General features: G+C 46.7%; 1 protein-coding gene across 3 annotated transcripts; it reads right to left on the bottom strand.

Moving 5' to 3' along the window:
- Positions 1 to 452: 452 nt before the first annotated feature.
- Positions 453 to 13931, bottom strand: Rae1 (ribonucleic acid export 1). 3 transcript variants are annotated; one of them, XM_055596114.1, is made up of 13 exons: positions 13821 to 13931; positions 11744 to 11900; positions 11156 to 11250; positions 10421 to 10525; positions 8641 to 8733; positions 7713 to 7799; positions 6848 to 6934; positions 6694 to 6765; positions 5534 to 5641; positions 3928 to 4034; positions 3776 to 3851; positions 3157 to 3351; positions 453 to 868 (listed from the first exon to the last, which is right to left on the bottom strand). In XM_055596114.1, exons 3-13 carry the CDS (start codon positions 11243 to 11245, stop codon positions 782 to 784), a joined length of 1107 nt encoding a protein of 368 aa, XP_055452089.1. In that variant the 5' UTR covers positions 11246 to 11250; positions 11744 to 11900; positions 13821 to 13931; the 3' UTR covers positions 453 to 781. The 3 variants fall into 3 exon arrangements, with proteins under 3 accessions (XP_055452089.1, XP_055452088.1, XP_055452087.1); XM_055596113.1 differs by having other exon boundaries at positions 11744 to 11904; XM_055596112.1 differs by lacking the exon at positions 11744 to 11900.
- Between the last annotated feature and the right edge of the window lie 4790 nt (positions 13932 to 18721).

Here is an 18721-nt window from a genome sequence, read left to right on the forward strand (position 1 = left end):
GTCACTGCATACTTTAAACACATTTGCATGTCAAACACATCTTTGTTGATTATATGAGAAACCCAGGGCAGACACTGTCATGATGATCTTGTGGCGAAGTGTTTGCTGAGGGTGAAAACCAGGGCTCATGTGGCATGTTAGCCCATCCCCAGCCCTCTCTGATTTGTACTTTGAAACGGGGTCTCAACTGAGTTGCCTAGTGGATTCCAAGAACATCCTAGATCCTTAGGCAGGACCAGTCACCTGAGATCCACTGTCTCCCATTTCTATGGGTTAAATGAGAGCTGTGGAAGGAAGACCCACAGTTCTGGGAAAGGTGACCGATCTCTTGGGACATCACACCTTCCTCACATGGCTTTTCAGGGGCTGACAAAAATCCTGAATATTCTTGGAACCCAGCATTGATGAGATGGCTACTTCCTGAGGGTGGAGAAAGGGATGAAGGGACAGGGCATCTTCAAAATATTTTATTAGAAAACACAACACAGGGCTCATCAACAGTTCCCAACCAACACTGTCAAATACACACTGCTGGACAACACAATGCCCTCAAGATTCTCACTTCAGTTCGAATCTCAGTTCCCTTACAGGAAAACTGCAGCAGGGAGTGGAATGGAGAGAAGGCAAGTGGCCAGGATGCTGAGCTGACCGCTGAACATAAGTCCCTCCAAGGGTGGAGACCCACATCCAGGACTGTGGACCACCCATAGCTGGGGCCCAAGTTTGGGCAGAGATGAGGTGAAGTGGAGATGAAGTTCCAACAGCCCCCAGCTTCAGGTCACTATTTCTTATTCCTTGGCTTTAGCTCTTCAGCTGCGTTACGAAGAAAAATGTAATTTTTCTTTTGGGGATTATAAAATTCATGTCCCTGAAGAAGAAGAAAAAAACACACGCAAAACAAAAGACCAATGATGTTAGTACTAAAGGCAACAGCTACACTCGTACCACACAAGTCCTGCTCTGAGAACTTAAAGCCACCCGAGAAGGCAAAGTAAGGATGGAGAGAAGTTAACAGTCATGTTATGCATGACTTCTACCCTTAGAGCACGGGGCCTGGCTCTCAATGGTGTTCTGCTAGGGTGGGCTTTTCTGTAGTCTTCCAGGCACTAGTCTGGACTGTGACTTCACTGCCAAGACAACTGCTCAGAGTCTCAGGCTTAGTCTTAGCCCTGACCAGTGGTATCACAGACAGCTAAGCTCTCCCATGCTCTGTGGGAAGGAACAGCTCCCAGGACAGCATAAGTCTAGGTTCATCAGTGGGTGGGGCAGAGAGGGGCTCTGTACCAAGAGGACATAGCAGCCTGCAGAGGCTGTGAATGCAGCCCTTGAATGGAGCCCAGTGTGAAGAGGGAATGCAGCACCATGGCCAAACAGGTGAGGTGAGATGTAGGAAGCTGCAGAGCTGCAGCACACACGCACTTTTACTCTCACCGCAGCAGGCATATTAAGTTCAAGAGTTTTAGTAGTCAAGGATGAAATATCACAATATGGGAAGTTTAGCTTTTCTGAATGTTCAGACTGTACGCTCATATATGCAACCAGGGTTGCACACTGGAGCCATGTTCTCTATCCCTGAGCAGAGGATCGCTGAGCCTGTTTTTGACTTGTTCACACAACACCCACTGTGATCCTGCATGCTTCCACAAATTTCAACTCCAATTTTTTTAATTTTTGGTTTTTTGAGACAGGGTGTCACTATGTAGACCACCCTGGTCTCAAACTCAACAGAGTTCACCTGCCTCTGCTTTCCCAGTATGCTCAGCTCTGACTTCAATCTCTCAGCACCACTTGAATAAGCTTTCTCTTCCACTTCATTGTGCTCTGTGGCTCCCATTAGAATGCAAGTTTTTTCTTGTTTTCAAAACATTCCTTTTCTTTGGTGGTGCTGGGGACTGAAGCAAGGGCCTTGCCACCATGCTAACCAAGTACTAGCTACACACACAGCCTGCTTCAAGTTTGAGGAAGGTCTCGCCAAGCCGTTTAGGCTCTGTGATCCTTCTGCCCCAGTCTCAGCCTCCTGAGTGCTCAGACTATAATGTGAGCAGCCATTTCAAGCTTTTTTGTTTTAAAATCTGTTTATGTATGTGCCTGTGTGTATCTGAGTATACATATGCGTGCCATGCCCAAGGTGGTAAGAAGAGGCCATCAGATCCCCTAGAACTGAAGCTGCAGACAAATTTTAGCTACCATGAGGGTGCTACTCTGCCTAAGGCTGGAAACACACTAAAGAGAAGTGAATAGGGGAGCCAGGAGGCAGCAGCTGTGCATGAGGACTGGTGCCTCAGCCATACAACAATCTTGAAGAACCCCAAGGCTGTCCTAACTGACAGAAACTGCCTCCCAAGGACGTTTAAACAGCTATGGGAACTAAAGCTTCAATGAAACAGAAAGGAGGCTTGCGGACTAGACAGGGACAGTGTGGAGACTGAGTGTATCTCAGTACTGCAGCTACAGTAAGTGTGTCTGCACATGAGAAGGTGATATCTAGAGGACTCTGAGCAGGCTCTCCAAGACTGGCATGTATGTTCTCTCTTATGTATGTCAATGGCACCAAGAAAACGGTGTACAGAAATGGAGTAGGAACTTGTGTGGGGGAGGAAGGAAGCAGCAAACGCTGAGACAGATGGAAAAGCCACCATGAGTTTGGGAAGCCCATGAGAAGCACGGGTGGGTGGGAAAATCCACTGTATAGCGAAGGGAAGAGAAATGAAAACATAAGGAAAGAATTGGAGGCATTTCTTCCAACCAACACTCCACAAGGAGTTCTGAATTATGGTCCCGAGCTCACATTCCACTGCCTGCAATGCCTCAAGATTCAGCCAGAACCCTGCCAGCTCCTAACTTTCCCTGCCCAAACCAACTGATGCCACTGCGGTAACACCTTAAACGCTTGGCCCTCCCCCGCTTCTCCCAGCATGCTTGTTTTGTATCCAAGAACAAGGAGCTCATCCTGGCTCTCCCTGACATGGCAATCCCTTGTGCAAAACTCTGACTCAAGATGACACTAAACCCCACACCAATTCAGGCTCCTACTAGCCCTCTATAGAGAGGACTAGCCTCTATAATAGTCCTCTATAATAGAGGACTATTAGCAATAGCCTGGCTAAGAGCACACATATCCTGAGAGGGAGGAACAGAGCTGGCTGGAGTCCTCACCTTGGACCAGTCGTAGCTGGACGCGTAGGCGAAGATGTTTCCGTTGTGGTTGAAGCAGCAGGCTGCTATAGGTTGATCTAACTGCTCCGAGGTCTTTAGTTTTGTCCTGGCATCTTTGTCCCAGAAGCTGAACCTACCGTCAGACCCTACAGTGGCAAGGGTGCCATGCACAGGATGGAAGGCAATTCCGTTCACCTGCAAAGGTGAATATGCACAATGAGAAGCAGAAGCAGTTTTCTGCCAATGTAGCTCTCTGCTAAAATCAGGAAACCAAACGCACAGGTACATTTCACTCCCTAGCCATGCTGCATGAGGCAACTGACAGCTCCGAACAGAAAGTCACTTTTGCACCCACTGGCCACACCAAGCAGCAACCTCAGGAAGAAGCTGAGGACTTCTTTTAGCAGAACATCTTTACCATCACTATGAGACAAGTTGCAAGCTCACATCCATGTACATCATGAACCGAGTCAGTCAACAGGTCTATAAAGAACACTGAAGTCTACAAGCACAAACACAGGCTCTCCTATGACTCCTGGTCCCAGTACACTTGGAGAGCCAGCTCCAAGTCTGGTTCCAGGGGGGTTTCTTGTCAAGATGGAGTGCTGTTGGAACGTACTGCATAGATGTCTTGAGGAGCCGAAGTGTTGGTGCCGTTGGATCGATGGCACTTGAAAGTGAAGTTATCTTTGGCTCTGAAAAGAAAAGGGCATCTCAGCTTCCTTTCAGAACCAGTTGGAAAGAGCATCCCAGGCAGTGAGTGTCACTTACGGATTTGGAGGGTTGATGTAGTGAATAGCAACTCTCCCCTCAATACTCCCCAGGGCAAAACCAGTTGGCTTGTTCTGTTTGTCTTTAAAAATAGCCACACATCGATGCTATGGTTAAAATAAAAGGGGAGGGATCATTATCACCACGTAAAGATTAGTTAACACATCTTATTTTTAGGTTTTAGAAGAACTAAAACCATGACTCAAATATGAGGTTTTTTTGTCTCCTCAGCAAATGCTACCAACATTCCTACAGCTCCAGGACCCCAGAAGCCATCTGTGCAAAAACATGGTGTCCCTATTTAGCACAGTTCTCAAGCCCAAGGTCCCAGCCCTGCTCAGCTACACACAGTAAGGTCTCACTTTGATCAGTAAGCACCTTTCAGGTTAGACAGCTCTCTTACAGAGAACTCTGGACAAGCTACACAAAGCCAGTATTTTGGCTATCATGGACAGGGAGATCCAACTAGGCTCTGTCCTAGTATATCAGCACTAAGTTCATCCATGGTATAGTAACAAGCTTACTTCATTTTAGGGCTAACAGCCACTCACTTGGCTATCACGAGCCTACTATTTATTAAAATGAGCATCTCTTCAACATCCTGATTTCATTCTTTTTCGGAACTGCTAACCTGACAACAGTTCTACTGGACTGTGTCTGGGAACCTCAGGCACTTTAGGCCACTTCCGTGGTACAGAAGGAGCTTTCACTACACTCTTGCCAACACTTGCAAACTTTCTTATTTTAATTTTTATTTGTATTTCCTGTGTGTGCATACACGTGAGTGGTATATATGTGCAGGCATGTGAGCAAATGCACAGGTGTCAACTGTCCTGTCACCTCCTATGTATTTTCTTAAGGCAGTTGCCCAAGGATACTCTCATCTCCAGTTCCCACAGTACTGGGGTTACAGGCACACATAGTCAGGCTCATCTTGTCATGAGCGCTGGAATCTGAATTCAGGCCCTTGTCACTGTGCAGCAAGTGTTCCCACCACTTTAAGTGTTCCTTAAAGCCCTATGTTCTGTCTAAAAACATGTGTGAAGTGCTGGGGACTCTCTCGGGATAACTAGAAACACTGACTGCACTCACACCTGCTGGCCAGGTCATTCATTACCTTTGGACAGGTTTCTAATTGGGTCATTAGTTTTTCTTTATACCCTTAGCACCTACAGGTTCCTCACTAGTGTCTGTTCCCTGTAGATTTTTCATTGCTGGTTGCTCCTTCCTGTAAACCCTCTCTTCCTGTGTTTTGACAGGAACTCATCCTATTTGCTATGACGTAGGCTAGACTAAGGAGACCTAGACCAGGGAAACAGAAAGGCTTCACAGTTCTTTGACTAGGATAGACCTGAGATGGAGGACAGACCCAGTCCACCAAGATGAGCTGGGAGCACTCAACAGTACTAGAACACTCGGGGGGCTGTTTGGGGGAGAAGGAGGTCTAGCTCAGCCATGACAAACTATGTTGTTGCCTCCTTAAATTCGCCTCTTGTGAACATAGCAGCAAGCTTTTCAAATCAGTACTGTGCACCTGTGCCCACACATGTGCACCATCTTGAATGCAGCAGGCTCAATGTATGCTTCTCAATGGCCTATGACCCACCTGGTGTTTCAGTGGAGACTCTATCCTCCTGAACTCAGAGGGCTGATTCTCTAACTGATAGACAATCAGGCCTCTCTCTGCAGTAGCCACCACTGCCATTGGGTATATCTAGGGAATAGACAAAAGAAGATACACACTTAACAAAGGCTTTTACACCAAAGTGTTCAATCAACATTTTAGTCAAAAAATTCTAATACATAAAAAAGTTTAATAATTCACTGGTGTTGCTGGGTGGTAGTAGTGCTTGCCTTTAATCCTAGTACTCAGGAGGCAGAGGCAGGCAAATCTGAGTTTGAGGCCAGCCTGGTCTACAGAGCAAGTTCCAGGACAGCCTGGGTACACAGAAATCCTGTCTAGAAAAACAAACAAAAACCAAGTAATTCAGTGGTATCAATGTGTTTGTGAAAACCCAGACACCTGTAAGCAGAATACCCATACACATTTAGGGCATTTTATTCTGAGTGGTTTTTCCCCCCTACACAGCCTAGATTGGTCTCTGGAGCCCTGGTATTTCAGTGTTTCTCTCCTGTCTTTGAGTACCATACACTTCTTTCTTTTCTTTGTTGAGACAGGGTCTTGCTAGGCTGGAACTAGCACTATAAACCAGGCTAGAACTCACAGAGATTGTCATGCCTGTGCCCTTCAACCTGGAGTTACAGGCATGGGAAACCGTGCTCTGCCAGGTATGTTTCCACAAACACACATGTGAGCATCAGCACCCACCATGCACTGTCATGAGGATGGATTTTCCGTGGGATTACCAGGGCAGTTGCTACAAAGCCTTAAGACCTAACTAAAGGCATAGAGAAAGCACTTCAGTCTCCATTTCACCAAGGCAGTTCTGAGATCAGAACCACACACAAGATCTCTTCTGTCTGCACTCATCTACCATCACATACGCTATCTCCCCACAAAAGGGAGGACAGGTGACACATGCTCAAACAAGTGAACCAAAGTCCAGTGCTTCCAACTCCTGCCCCAAAGAAAACAAAAGAAGAATGCTCAAAACTCAGCACATGGCACTTCTAGGACAAATGGAGCACCAAATGTAATAGAGGGGCTGAGTCTGTCAACATTGAAAGATTTAGATCACCTACAAATCGGGATGCAAAGAAGAGCTGTCCTTATTCAGCTTTTGAAAAGCAAGTGAGATTCCTTACCACATCTGCACAGTAACAACGCTCAGGGAGTTGTAAGACCATCATAGGATTTGATGAGCGGGTATCCCAAAACTGAAAGCAAAAAGGAGCAGCACTAAGAAATTGATGAGGACCCATCTTCAAGGGTGCACAACCCCTCAGCCACACAGCATACCTTCAGAGTCTTATCCCAGCTCCCAGTCATCACACAGCTGTAGTTTGGGGCTTTTATCCAATGTATGGTCTTAACAGGAGCATCATGCTTTCAACAAGACAAAAAAGACACTTGAATAACTAGTGCAATAACTAATTCTGGAAATTTACAGGAATTAATAACAAAATCAAAGGGCATTTTAGTACCTTCCCTTGACCCCCAAGGTCTTGCACCCATGTTCCTTTCTAACCCAAGCCTACCCTTCCCTCACAGGAAACCATCTGGGGAATGCTACTTACTAGTGCTGCTGATTTGTTTCCTAGGATGCATCACTCAGGAGGCGGGAGAGATGCTTTCAGTATAGGTGCTGCTGAGGAAAGCCTGTCAGGAGCCTTCCCCATACTTCAACCAGAGTGGCCTCTGACAGTACCTTTACCACTACTCTTATAGTCTTTATGCGGAAAACCAGCCTGCCGCCTCTCAGGTGATGCGGTGGTTTGAATGAAAATGGCCTCATAGGCTCACAGGCAGTGGCACTATTGGGAGGTGTGGCCTCGGTGGAGGTGGTGTGTTACTGGCAGGAACTCAGCTAACACTTGCTGAATGACAATCGAACACATGTAACTAACAGAGGCAAACCACACACAGGTGCCAAAATGCCAAATGTGTCAAGGACCACCTACTTGTCTTTTTACAGAGTTTGCCATCACTACTCTCATCACCACCTATATGTAACTGGAAGACATATGGCAAAGTGTTCTGCGAAATACTAGCATAAGCAAGAGTGCTTACAAAACACGCTATGTACATGCTGAAGAGTTTTGTAGTACCATTCAACCAAACTGGTTAGTGCTGTCTCATCAGCCCACCCACAAAGGTCTCTCACCTGTGCTATCTGAATGGCCTGGTTGCTGTTCAGGTCCCACATCTTGGCTGTCTTATCACATGATGCTGTGAACACTTTGCTCCCATCCTAAAATAAAGCAGACAGTCTGTTGGCTGAGCAAAAGTAAGTCTCCATGACGCCCAAAGACAGGGTCTGCTCTGCACTGCTCTGCACTGTGTTTGCCTATTAGTTAGGAGCCAGCACACCGCACACTGTCTCATACACACTTACACAGCTGGAAGCTGACACTCAGAGCTCACAGAGACAGGGTCTTGTGGGACAGTGGTGGTGCACGCTTTTAATCCTACACTTGGGGAGGCAGAAGCAGGCAGATCTCTTGAGTTCGAGGCCAACCTTGTCTACAGAGCAAGTTCCAGGACAACTAGGGCTACCCAAAGAAACCCTGTGTCAAAACCAAAAGGAAAAAAAAGAAAGGAAAAACAGGGCTTTGAAAGTTACAGAATGAAATCAAATGTCAACTGGTGAAATGGCCAGTGAGTAAAGGTCACTGCCAAGCCTAACTGACCAATTACATAACCCTCATGGTAGGGGCAGAGAACAGAGGAAGACACCAACACCACCACACAAATAACACACCACACCCCAAAATACATTACAAAAACAAACATAAAACAAAATTGACTTAGCTCATGCACATCAAGAGACAACAGACTAATTTTTCAGTACTGCCTCACCAAACCTGACCGAAACATTCCAATAAAAGGATTTCTTTTACCTCAGAGGCTCTCAGCAGCGGTGGCACAGCAGCTGGGACCCTAACCCTCTAAAACCATAAGGTCAACCAACACTTAATTTTTATGAGTAGCTTTGGTCATGGTTTTGTCACAGCAATAGAAATAGGAATGTAACTAATACAGACCCTGTCTTTAAAAAAAAAAAAAAGCAATAAAAAGGAAACAAGACATACATCACTCCAGCAGACATCGAGCACTGGTCCGGTGTGCATCTGCTGGGCTTTTGGAATGGTCTGCCCGCTGTCTTGCACCTCCCAGCAGCGAACCTGTAAGAACAAGACAGATTAATGAGAACAGGGTGGTTCCTGGTCTCTGATGTGCACACTTAGTACAGTTTACTGCACACTTCTTCCATCAATCCAATTATCTAACTTCAAAAGCAAATCTAGTGAAATGTACAAGCAGTGGCTTTTCTACTGCTGAGCAACAGAAACACACAAACTGTACCACTCACACCTAGCCAAGTTGCTGGCTCAGCAATCACTCAAACCTGAAGAGGAAATTTGCCTTTCTACTATAATGCTTCCTGTATCATTTTCCTGTTAAAGTTATGCATTTTTCAGATTTTGTAACTATGACAGTAAAAAAAAAAAAAAAAAAAAAAAATCACCAAATTCTACCAGAGAGAACTATTTCTCTGTACATTCAGGATTCCTTCAATGCACATACATCTTAAAAACAAACAATCAGGAAAACAGTCTGAAACACATGGGCAGCCTCTATGCCTTTCACCTTTGTAGTGGCAGCTTTCCTCCAACTGCATTCTCACCCTGTCCATCTTTGAATGTACTCTAACTTGGTTTATTTTTGAGACGGGGTTTCACATAGCCCAGAGTGGCTTTGAACTCACTATGAAGCTGAGGATGACCTTGAACTTGTGATCCTCCTGCTTCATCTTCTAGGCTGGGATAACAGGTGTGCACCACCAAACCTGGTTTTCATCTAACACTAAAGCAGCAAGTCAGATGAGTAAAAAGAAAACAAGCTTGTTCAATCTTCCTATCTTCCCTCCCCAACACTCCCTGTGTCCTCAGTGTTGCAGGCCAGTTTAGAATCTTTTCCTAAACACTTCTGGAGACAGGGCCTGTCTGTATAGCAAACAAGCCTGGTCCTGTATAGCAAAGTCAGGCAATAGCTACGTATGGCCTTAAGCTTGGGCTTTCTGTGGTATTGGGAATGGAACCCAGGGCCTCACTCATTCCAGGTGAGTGCTCTGCCTCTAGAGCCGCAGCCCTGGACCTGGGAACATCAAAATTAGCTGCGCAGATCTGTGTCTCGGTTTCACACACATCCACGTGAAGCCATTGTCTTGAAACACAGACATGAGCACAGTCCTTAACTCTGGGGATGCAAAGGGCAGCATTAGGTGTCTCCCCCAAGTTCTACATGTAGAGTCAATAGAACTCAGGGCTTAAAAGGAAAGATTCTGAAGAGCTGCTGCAACTGGCCTGCCTACCAGTAGTACCGGAAGGCTCCACCCTGTCTCCCTCATACTATGACTCATCAAAGCTGCTTATTTTTGCTAACTTGATAGGAGTAAAATGAGTTTAGCACACACATTTCTTTCTGATCATGAATGTAGAATGGTCTAGGGATGCCAGGCTGAGTGGAGTCTTCTGACATCCATGCCCATCACACTTCCCTCTGTGCACTCACTGAGCTTGACGTAGAAAGTGGCTAATTAACAGTTATTAAGAATCTGCCCTGTTATTTAAAGTCTGCCATCTGAAGGACATTTTCTGGATACAAGAAAGGTTAACAAGCAGTATAAACAGTGCAGCTGAGTTGGGAACATGGAACCTTTGGGAAGTGCCTGGCTGGCTGCTGGGCAGAAGGACAGTGTCTATACTGTGTCTTAGGAAGGGACACGCATAAGCTTTAGCCCCGTTTCACTCAGATAGAACGGCGCTTAAAGGGCAAGCTAGCCTTGCCTACAGCCTGAGAAGCACTTACATCATTAGCCCATGATCCTGCAATAAGGAAGTTTCCTGGTAAGGTTGGTGGACTGAAAGACAGACAACCGATGCTATCATCGGGAGAAGATGTTACTTCGATATCCTGGGGAGGCAAGGACAGGGTTAAAATGTACATATCATCACCTTGATAAGGAGCTTGTCTCTCCTTACCTTGAGAGCTAAGCTTTCCTTACTTTGATCAAAACAAAGGAGTAATACACAGGACAGGGAAAATAGTAGAGCTGCTGCTTAGAAATGTGCTGAATGAAATGCACCAAGGCATCATGGACATGCAGTGGCCACCACCTGCTCCAAGTGTGTGGCCAAGCTGCCCCATCCCCACCCAGTCTTCACTCTGATGTGCAAACACAGAACAGTGCACATTCTCTAAGATAGCTCTGAAATCCACACTATGTTATCCAAAAGTGACCTCAAGGTGGCTCAGGTTTAGGTCAATGTCTGCTGTGGCTCCCAGCTCTTCCTGGGAAGCTTTGACTCTCCCAGATGGCTGGGGTAGTTGTGGTAGCTAGAAGCGAGGACAGGACACTAGTCCTGCAGAGGATGAGCTTTGTGCTTCACCCCAGGTGACTCCTAAGCCAGCCAGAGACCCCCCCCACCTCGCTTCCCTTTTACCCCACAGAAGGCTCTTAGACTCTTTGCCTCTCCAGCTGTCAGTACTACAGGACACCTGACCTAAGTCTTTCTGCATGCCCTGTGAGGGTCTGGGTGATACCTTCATTGGGTTGTGATTATCTGTGGTTGTGCTTCCAAACATGCTAGTCCCACCAGTCCCAAAACCAGACGTTGATCCAAACAGACTCATGTTGGCTGTAAAACACAAGGTGGGAAACATTAAGAACAGGCCCCGTAGGTGACACAAAGTACACTGCAGAGAGGCTAGCACTGTGATGCTAAGCCAGGCCTTGCTCTTCTGAAGAGATTTAAGTAAGCAACAAACAGAATGCCTTATAAAAGGGTTTTTTTTTTTTTTTCTGTCAGCATAGTATAATTCCAACACTCAAGCAGAGGAGGATGGATCTCTGGGTATGAGGCCAGCCTGGCCTGCACAGTGAGTTCCAGGTCAGACAGGGCTACACAGAACCTGGGTCCTCCCCTGTTTTTAGAGTAGAGTTTAGCCTCTGGAAGCTATGAAGGGAGAGATTCCCACATTCCATATCCAGTTTCCTCTACACTATTGAAAGGATGTCCTTGTTTTAAAGATATGAAAGGAGACTCCCACACTCCACATCCAGTTTGCTCTACTCTATTGAAAGGATGTCCTTGCTGGCACTAAGGCGCCCACACTGACATGTTACAGTACCTCAGTCAGCAGTTAGAAAAGAGGTATCACTCTCCAGAGACAGAACTGTACACTAGGCACCCAGCAGCAGGCAGGAGGGTCTCCCGTGCCAAGGGTCCCTTCCTGGGAGCTCCCTTTCCTCTTCTGTTCTCTATTTTATGTCAGTGTCTTCATGAAGCTACCTAGAAAGAAGAACCAGTCCTGGGAGAAGCCCAACAATTCCTCCTGAAGGCTTTAAAAAAAGCAATCCACACTGGGCGCTGGTGGCACACAACTCTGATCCCAGCACTTGGGAGGCAGAGGCAGGGGGAGCTCTGAGAGGTTGAGTCCAGCCTGGTCTACAGAGTGAGTTCCAGGACTGCCAGCCAGGGCTACACAGTGAAATCCTGACTTGAAAAAATGAACCAACGCATGAACGCATGAACAAAAGAAAGCAAAGCACTTTGGCTACTGAGCACTGAAAGGTCAGGTGTGTGAGTGCAGACCTGGAGCCAGCAAGCATCCTCACCACTGGGATTTTTCTTGACACAGCAGTCTAGCAGGCCCATGTGGTCACCTGCCATGCCTCACCTTCCTGCTGCACATGCTCCAGAGCTGCTCTGAGACCCACACTAAATCATACAGAAGTGGTCAACAGGATGGTTCAGGTAGTAAAGACACTTCATACACAAGCCTGGGAAACTTGAGTTTGATCCTCAGAATCAAGGTAAAGTTAGGAAAGAACTGACATCTCAAAGTCGTCCTCTGATCACATGTGGACTGTGACATGCATATCCACACACATAACAATGACAAAATGCAGAGAAAGTTAAGGGTTAGTCAGGTGAGATGGCACTTATCATCTCTGCACTTGGGAGGTAGTGTTAGGAGGATCAGATCATGCCTGCCTGTACAGAAGTCTGAGGACAGCCTACAAGAGAACCTGTTTCAAGGAAGAAAAAAGAAAAAAAATTTTATGGTCTAGCACATGCTGAATGCAATAAACAACTGCACCGTTTTCAAGGAAACCATCTGTGCAGTATAATTCAAGACTCACTATACTTTTGTCACACCTCAAAGTGTTACTTAATAAACAAGACAGCCACCTCTCCAAAGGGAGGCTAACAGCAGAGCAATCCGCTTGCTGAGGGTCGCTTCCTTAACATAGGAAGGGGAAACCCAAGGAAATTTTGAGAACGCATTAGAGTCCCCCTGGCTTCAAAATAGACATATCGGGTCAGAGCCTGAGTCAGGAGTACATTCACATCTCAGAAAAGGACCCGTGAGACAAGAAGTCAGGTGTTGATAACTTCGGGACCGGCCTGCACACGTGGAGATGCACCAACTTGCAGCTCTCCTGCCAGCCCGAGCCAGCAAAGTTAAGGCAGGGCTTCTGCACAGCTGCGGGTCTTCGGAACGTGAATTATCCTTGATTTCCCTACCTTTAAGCCGGAAACGCTAATCCCTCCTTCCTGGAGTTAAAGGAACTAAATGACCCTCAGTCACAGGGCTTAAAACCGTAAACTCTACAGTAGAGTTTACTTAACGATTTGTCTTGTTTCCTCAAGTCCTTGAGTGGGTATGTACACGTGAATGCTACGTCCAAGGAGGCCAGAAGAGGGTGGGCGGCCGCTGGGAGCTGCCGGACTCTGGAAGAAACGGCGCAATCATCTCTCCAGCCCAAACACCTCTGAGGGCTGTTTGGTTGGGCTTTTTGAAATGAGGACTCCTGAAGCCCAGGCTGTCTGGGGACCCACTGTTAGCTCGGGCTGGTCTCGAACTCCTGAACCTCCACCTCCCAGGCGCGCACCCACGCCCGCCGGGTCGGCCGCGCCCCTCCCGTCGGAGCACGCCACGGGCACACGCGTCACCCGCCGCGTCTCCCTCGCCCTCTCCCCACCTCCGTGGCCTGGGCGGCGCGCACACGCGAGAAGGGCCGGCCGAGGGCTCCGCTTACGGACCGGCCTCAAGAGAGGGGCGCAGCCTCCCAGGCTGTTTCCCCACGCGGACCAAGACGCGCGCGGGCCAGGCTTCTTGACGGAGCGCGGCCGGCGGGGACAGGGACGCGGCGCGCGGCCGGCTGGGGGTTGCGCATGCGGCGGGGACCGAAGCCACGAACCTGCTCTGGTAGGGGGCAGAGGGGGAGCGGTCAGGAGACCCCAGAGCTCGGAGACGCCTCAAGCCGGTGGAAACTGCCCCGTTACCACAGAAGCACCGCGCACGCGCCACAAACCACTTCCGGGACTTCCCGGAAATCGTCGGAGTATGACGTTTTTCCGGTCGCAAGGGCGCGCACAGGCGCAAAAGCCCTACTGAAGTCACAAGGAAGTCGTTGTGCCAGCAGTTTGTGGGTTAGTGGGAAGTTAGTAGGCAGTTGCCAGGCAACTAGTTGAGAAAGGGTGTTGTTCTCATTTGTGTATTATCATATTGTTTAAACGTCTAAAGACGAGATGGTTCAACGGTAAAGAGCAGCGGGCTCTTGTGAGGGCCTAGGCTCGATTCCCGGCACCCACTGAACGGCTCACAGTTCCAAGAGAACCAACTCCAGTTGCAAGAGAACTGACGCCCTCCTCTGGTCTCTGTGAGCACTGCACGCACTTGGTGCACAGACATGCATGTGGCAAAATATAAATAGGCATAAAATAAAAATGAATTCATCAACTTATGTCCAAAGCCATCCTCCTAAGAGGCTGCCGACCTGCTTGCACAGCCCAAAGAGAATGAGAAGAATAATGCCTACTTCCTGGGGTGTTTGATTTAGATTTATTCTCATGCATACATCTTTGCCTGCATGTGTGTATATGTACCACATGCGTGCAGAGAGGCCAGTTCCCCAGGAACTGGAATTACAGACAGTTGAGGCAGCATTCGGATGTTGGAAACCGAACCAAAGCCCTCTTCAAGAGTAACAAGTAGTCTTAACTACTGAGCCCCATAATAATACTGGTCTGTATTAAGCTGGCCAGAACCACCAGCATTAAGGTACATTCCATATAGAACGTTAAAGGTGTCAAGACAAAATGACAACACAGTTATCTAGACTCCAGAATGAGGGTTTCAACGAACCAATCAGGGAAAGGTAGTTTTAGAAGCAGAGGAAAGCAGAATGCCAATAGGGAAGAAAAAAGTGTGATTGAGTGCTACAAATTACTTTTCTTGTTGGACAAAAGGTGGCATGCCAGCAGTTCCTGCACTCAGTAGTAGAGGCAGAGGCAGGCAGATTTCTGTGAGTTCCAGGCCAGTCAGAGCTATATAGTAAGGCTCTGTCTCCAAAACAAACATTTTTTTTTTTTAAATTAAAGAAAGTTTAAGGCAGGAACAGGGTCACAGAACAATAGAGTAAAAACTAACATGCCTATTTTTAGGAACTTCAGAATAACATACTCAAAACTGGCCTGTCTAGGAGCCTTGGTGATTATCTGTTCACTCCCCCACCCCAACCCTGAAAAGTCCAATTATAAGTTTCAGTTTGGTTACATGGAATTTGGTTTAGTCTTGTCCGTTCCTGTTGGGGTCCAGTGTGGAAATCCAAAGTAGTGGGCTCCTCTAGTTTGTATATCATAGAGGACTGTGATACCGTGACTTTCCCAGGACCACTGCAGACACCATATGTGTGAGGCAGTGGTGATCAGAGTCCTCTGTCTCTCCAGCCTTTGTGATTTCTGTCTGAGGAATTCATTAACTAGCAAGCATAGTATATTCTCTATGAGGGCAGCTCACAGTGGCCAAACTTGCCTTTCACTAACTTCTACAACCATCAAACAACAGCACACCTTTCTTTAGGGCCATGATCCTTGCAGGGCAGTCTTATGGGGTGTGCTGGATAGTTTTACGTCATCTTGGCGCAAGCTAAAGTCATCTGTGTGTAGGGAGCCTCAATTAAAAAAAATGTTTCAAGCCAGGCATGGTGAAACATGCCTTTATTCCCAGCACTCTGAGGGGCAGAGACAGGGGGATCTCTGTGCGTTTGAGGCCAGCCTGGTCTACAACGCGAGTCTAGGACAGACAAGGCTACACAGAGAAACCCTGTCTCAGAAAGAAAAAAAAAAGAAAGAAAATGCTTCCATACGTGCCAGCTGTAGACCAGCTCATTATAGGAGGGGCCATCCCTGGGCTGGTAGTCCTGGGTTCTGTAAGAAAGCAGGCTGAGTAAGCTATGAGGATCAAGCCAGCAAGCAGCACCCCGCCATGGCCTCTGCGAAAGCTCCTGCATCCAGGTTCCTGCCTGATCTCCTTTGATGATGAACTGTGGAGAGGAAGCACAAGCTGAATAAAACCTTTCCTCCCCAATTTGCTCTGTTTCTGGTGTTTCATCACAGCAACAGTAACGCTGGCCAAGACACGGGGCTTCGCAGCCTCTTGAGCCAGCTTCAAATAGTTATAAACAATCTCTCAGTCAACTTGGGGGATCACTTTGGGGAAAGAGATCATCTTCTTCCCCAACCTTAACATTCTTTAGCATCTGGCCCCCTCCAGCCCTGATGACTATGAAGCGTGGGTCTGGCCCCAGTGTTCCTGAAGCCTGCTAGTCACCAAGACGCTCCTTAGCACTTTGAGGCTCTAGTAGGTGTCCTGGATCCTCTTGCTTCGTGACCTTCTCAGAGAGCTTTGGATTCATGCAATTTTGTACAATGTAGATCCAATAGGTTTAGAGCAGGCCTGAGGACTCATATTTCTACTACTTTGTCATCTAAGGTGCTTGGACCCCAGACCCTACAGAGGAGTCCAATCAGGCTGTTAGAACCACTGGGAACTTAAAGAAAAACAAAACAAAACAAAACAAAACAAAACCCCTCTCATGCCTAGACTGCACTCACAAGACGCTGTACAGTCTTGGGGAACTCGGGAAATGATTCTCTTAAATCTCCTCTAAGGTACAGCCAAGATCCCTGCTGTTCAGAGGAGTGTAATAGCCTGGCTGCTACTGCACGTCTGGTCAGCCCACCATCAGAAGAGGCGTGCCAAACACAGCGGCTCACCTCCTGTGACAATTTCTACCCTGTGTTGTGCAGACACACACTTTAAGTGAATAATCCCACCTCATCCTCACAATGGTCCTTTAGGGTCTTTGTTATTGCTATCACAGCTTCATTATCATCACGGCTGTGAGATGGAAACCAGATTATAGTTTATTCCCCACCACAGAGGCAGTTAGGTGAGGGTAACCTCAAAGCCCGGATGACACAAGAGGCCAGGCTGTATTGCCTCTTCCCCACACCTAAACACCACAGAGAACACAATCATCTATGTACTCTGTATGGGTAAAAAGTCACATAAAAATCAAAACACTTAAAGTTTGGCTGTGACTATCACCCACCTTGGTGAAGTCTCAGAGAAAACTTAGGATGTGTTCCTATTTATAGTCCTCTTTTGGGGGGCTGGATGATTTTTGTTTCAGCTAATTTTTCAGCTTTAATTTTGACATTTTTATTGGAAAGTTCCCATAGGCTGCTTTCAGGTTTGAAAGCAGTTTGGTAGCCAAGTATGGACTCTTGGTAGTGGGGGCGCCCAGAGCAGATTAGCTCATGAGGCCTCAGAAGTACGTACTAGAGGACATGGCTCCCCGCATCTTCTTTTTGTGAGTTCCACACTTCCCCATCTAGTTCTTTGAGAAGAAATAATTTTAAGGAAATTCCCATTCAAGAGTGGAAGGTTTTGAGTGCCCAGCAAGCTTTGGCCAGCAGAGGGCAGCCCTGTCTTGTCTTACGGAGCTGTGACTGCGGGGTGTGCCTCCCCAGACAGTCCACTTGGTGACACAAGGCAGTGTTACTCCACACTACCTTCTGAAGACACCCCAGTGTCAGTGTTGATGTGCACATGTGCCACAGTTCTCAGAGCACCTGTTCTAGCAGCACCTGACAGCTGTCTCATGCTAACAGACAGCCAGGAGGCCTAAAAGAAGACGTGAGGGACAGCCAAGCGGACTTGCCCTATTTTTTGTAAAATCTGCACTGCTTGTCCCCCCTTACCCTCATGAAATCATGACTTCTGAAATCATTTAGCATCACCAATAATGACAGTTCAATTTCCCAGAAAATGGGATGTTGCATGAAGCTTTTTAATTTTTTTTTTTTTTTTTTTTTTTTTTAATGAGGGTCATTATGAGCCCTTAAGGAAAAACAAAGAGGCTCTGAACATCTTTTGTGGTACTCATTCCTCCTTACCCTAACTATAAACAGATTCTAGTCCTCTGTTCTCCCGCATGGGTCCAGGGTACCTTGAGGGGATGTCTGTTGCCAGCTGCCATTTGAAAGAGCTGTTGTGCAGTAATCCTTTCAGAAAGCAAGTCTTGTGAGTTAAAGTCCTAGATGGTTCCCAAAACGTTCATACCAGTTTCTCATCTGCATCCAATAAAGGTGGGCAGCAAAGCCAATTTTAGTGCGGCTGATCTTCCATTTTCATTTCCCAAATAATGGGAAATTATTTTAAGAAAATTTCCAGTCATAAACTCTAGATAATTTAATTAGATGAACTGAACAAATCTGTAAGCCATTTTAAAGTTTATTTCCAAATTTTCATGACTACTGTAAACTCGTGTTTTTCTCCCATTTTTGACAATATAGCCTAACTCAGATGTTCTTTGGGTTAAATATATTTCCAACTTGATATTTTCTTTTGTACCTTGTCAAAATTCAGTGACATTATTTCATGTTTTTACTGTGTATAAATTTAAAGAAAAAATTTAATTTACAAAAAGTTTAAACTTTTTTATGTCTCACAAGGATGTCAAATAAACAGCATATTAAAATGTTCTCAAAAAACAAAACAAAACAAAACAAAAAACGGGTGGTGGTGCATGTTTTTAATCCCAGTACTTGGGGAGACAGAGGCAGGTGGATGTCTGTGAGTTCAAGGCCAGCCTGGTCTTCAAAGTGAGTCTAGGATAGCCAAGGCAACACAGAGAAACACTGTCTAAAAAAGTAAGTGCTCAAAGCAAAATTTTCAGTGTCCCGTGCATGCAGACGCCATCCTAACGCAGTAGGTATAACATCAGGGGCCTTGATTTAGCACATGGCTGAG

The sequence above is a fragment of the Psammomys obesus genome, unplaced genomic scaffold (genome assembly GCF_907164565.1).
Source record: "Psammomys obesus unplaced genomic scaffold, mPsaObe1.curated_primary_1811, whole genome shotgun sequence".
Taxonomy (NCBI): Eukaryota; Metazoa; Chordata; class Mammalia; order Rodentia; family Muridae; genus Psammomys; species Psammomys obesus.

Coding starts and splice junctions, on each gene's coding strand:
- Rae1 (XM_055596112.1), bottom strand. CDS start 11,245: ATGAGTCTGTTTGGATCAACGTCTGGTTTTGGGACTGGTGGGACTAGC. Junction 6,766..6,847: donor GCTGGGATAAGACTCTGAAG/GTATGCTGTGTG, acceptor TTTTGCTTTCAG/TTTTGGGATACCCGCTCATC. Junction 4,035..5,533: donor AGTCTCCACTGAAACACCAG/GTGGGTCATAGG, acceptor TTTTAACCATAG/CATCGATGTGTGGCTATTTT.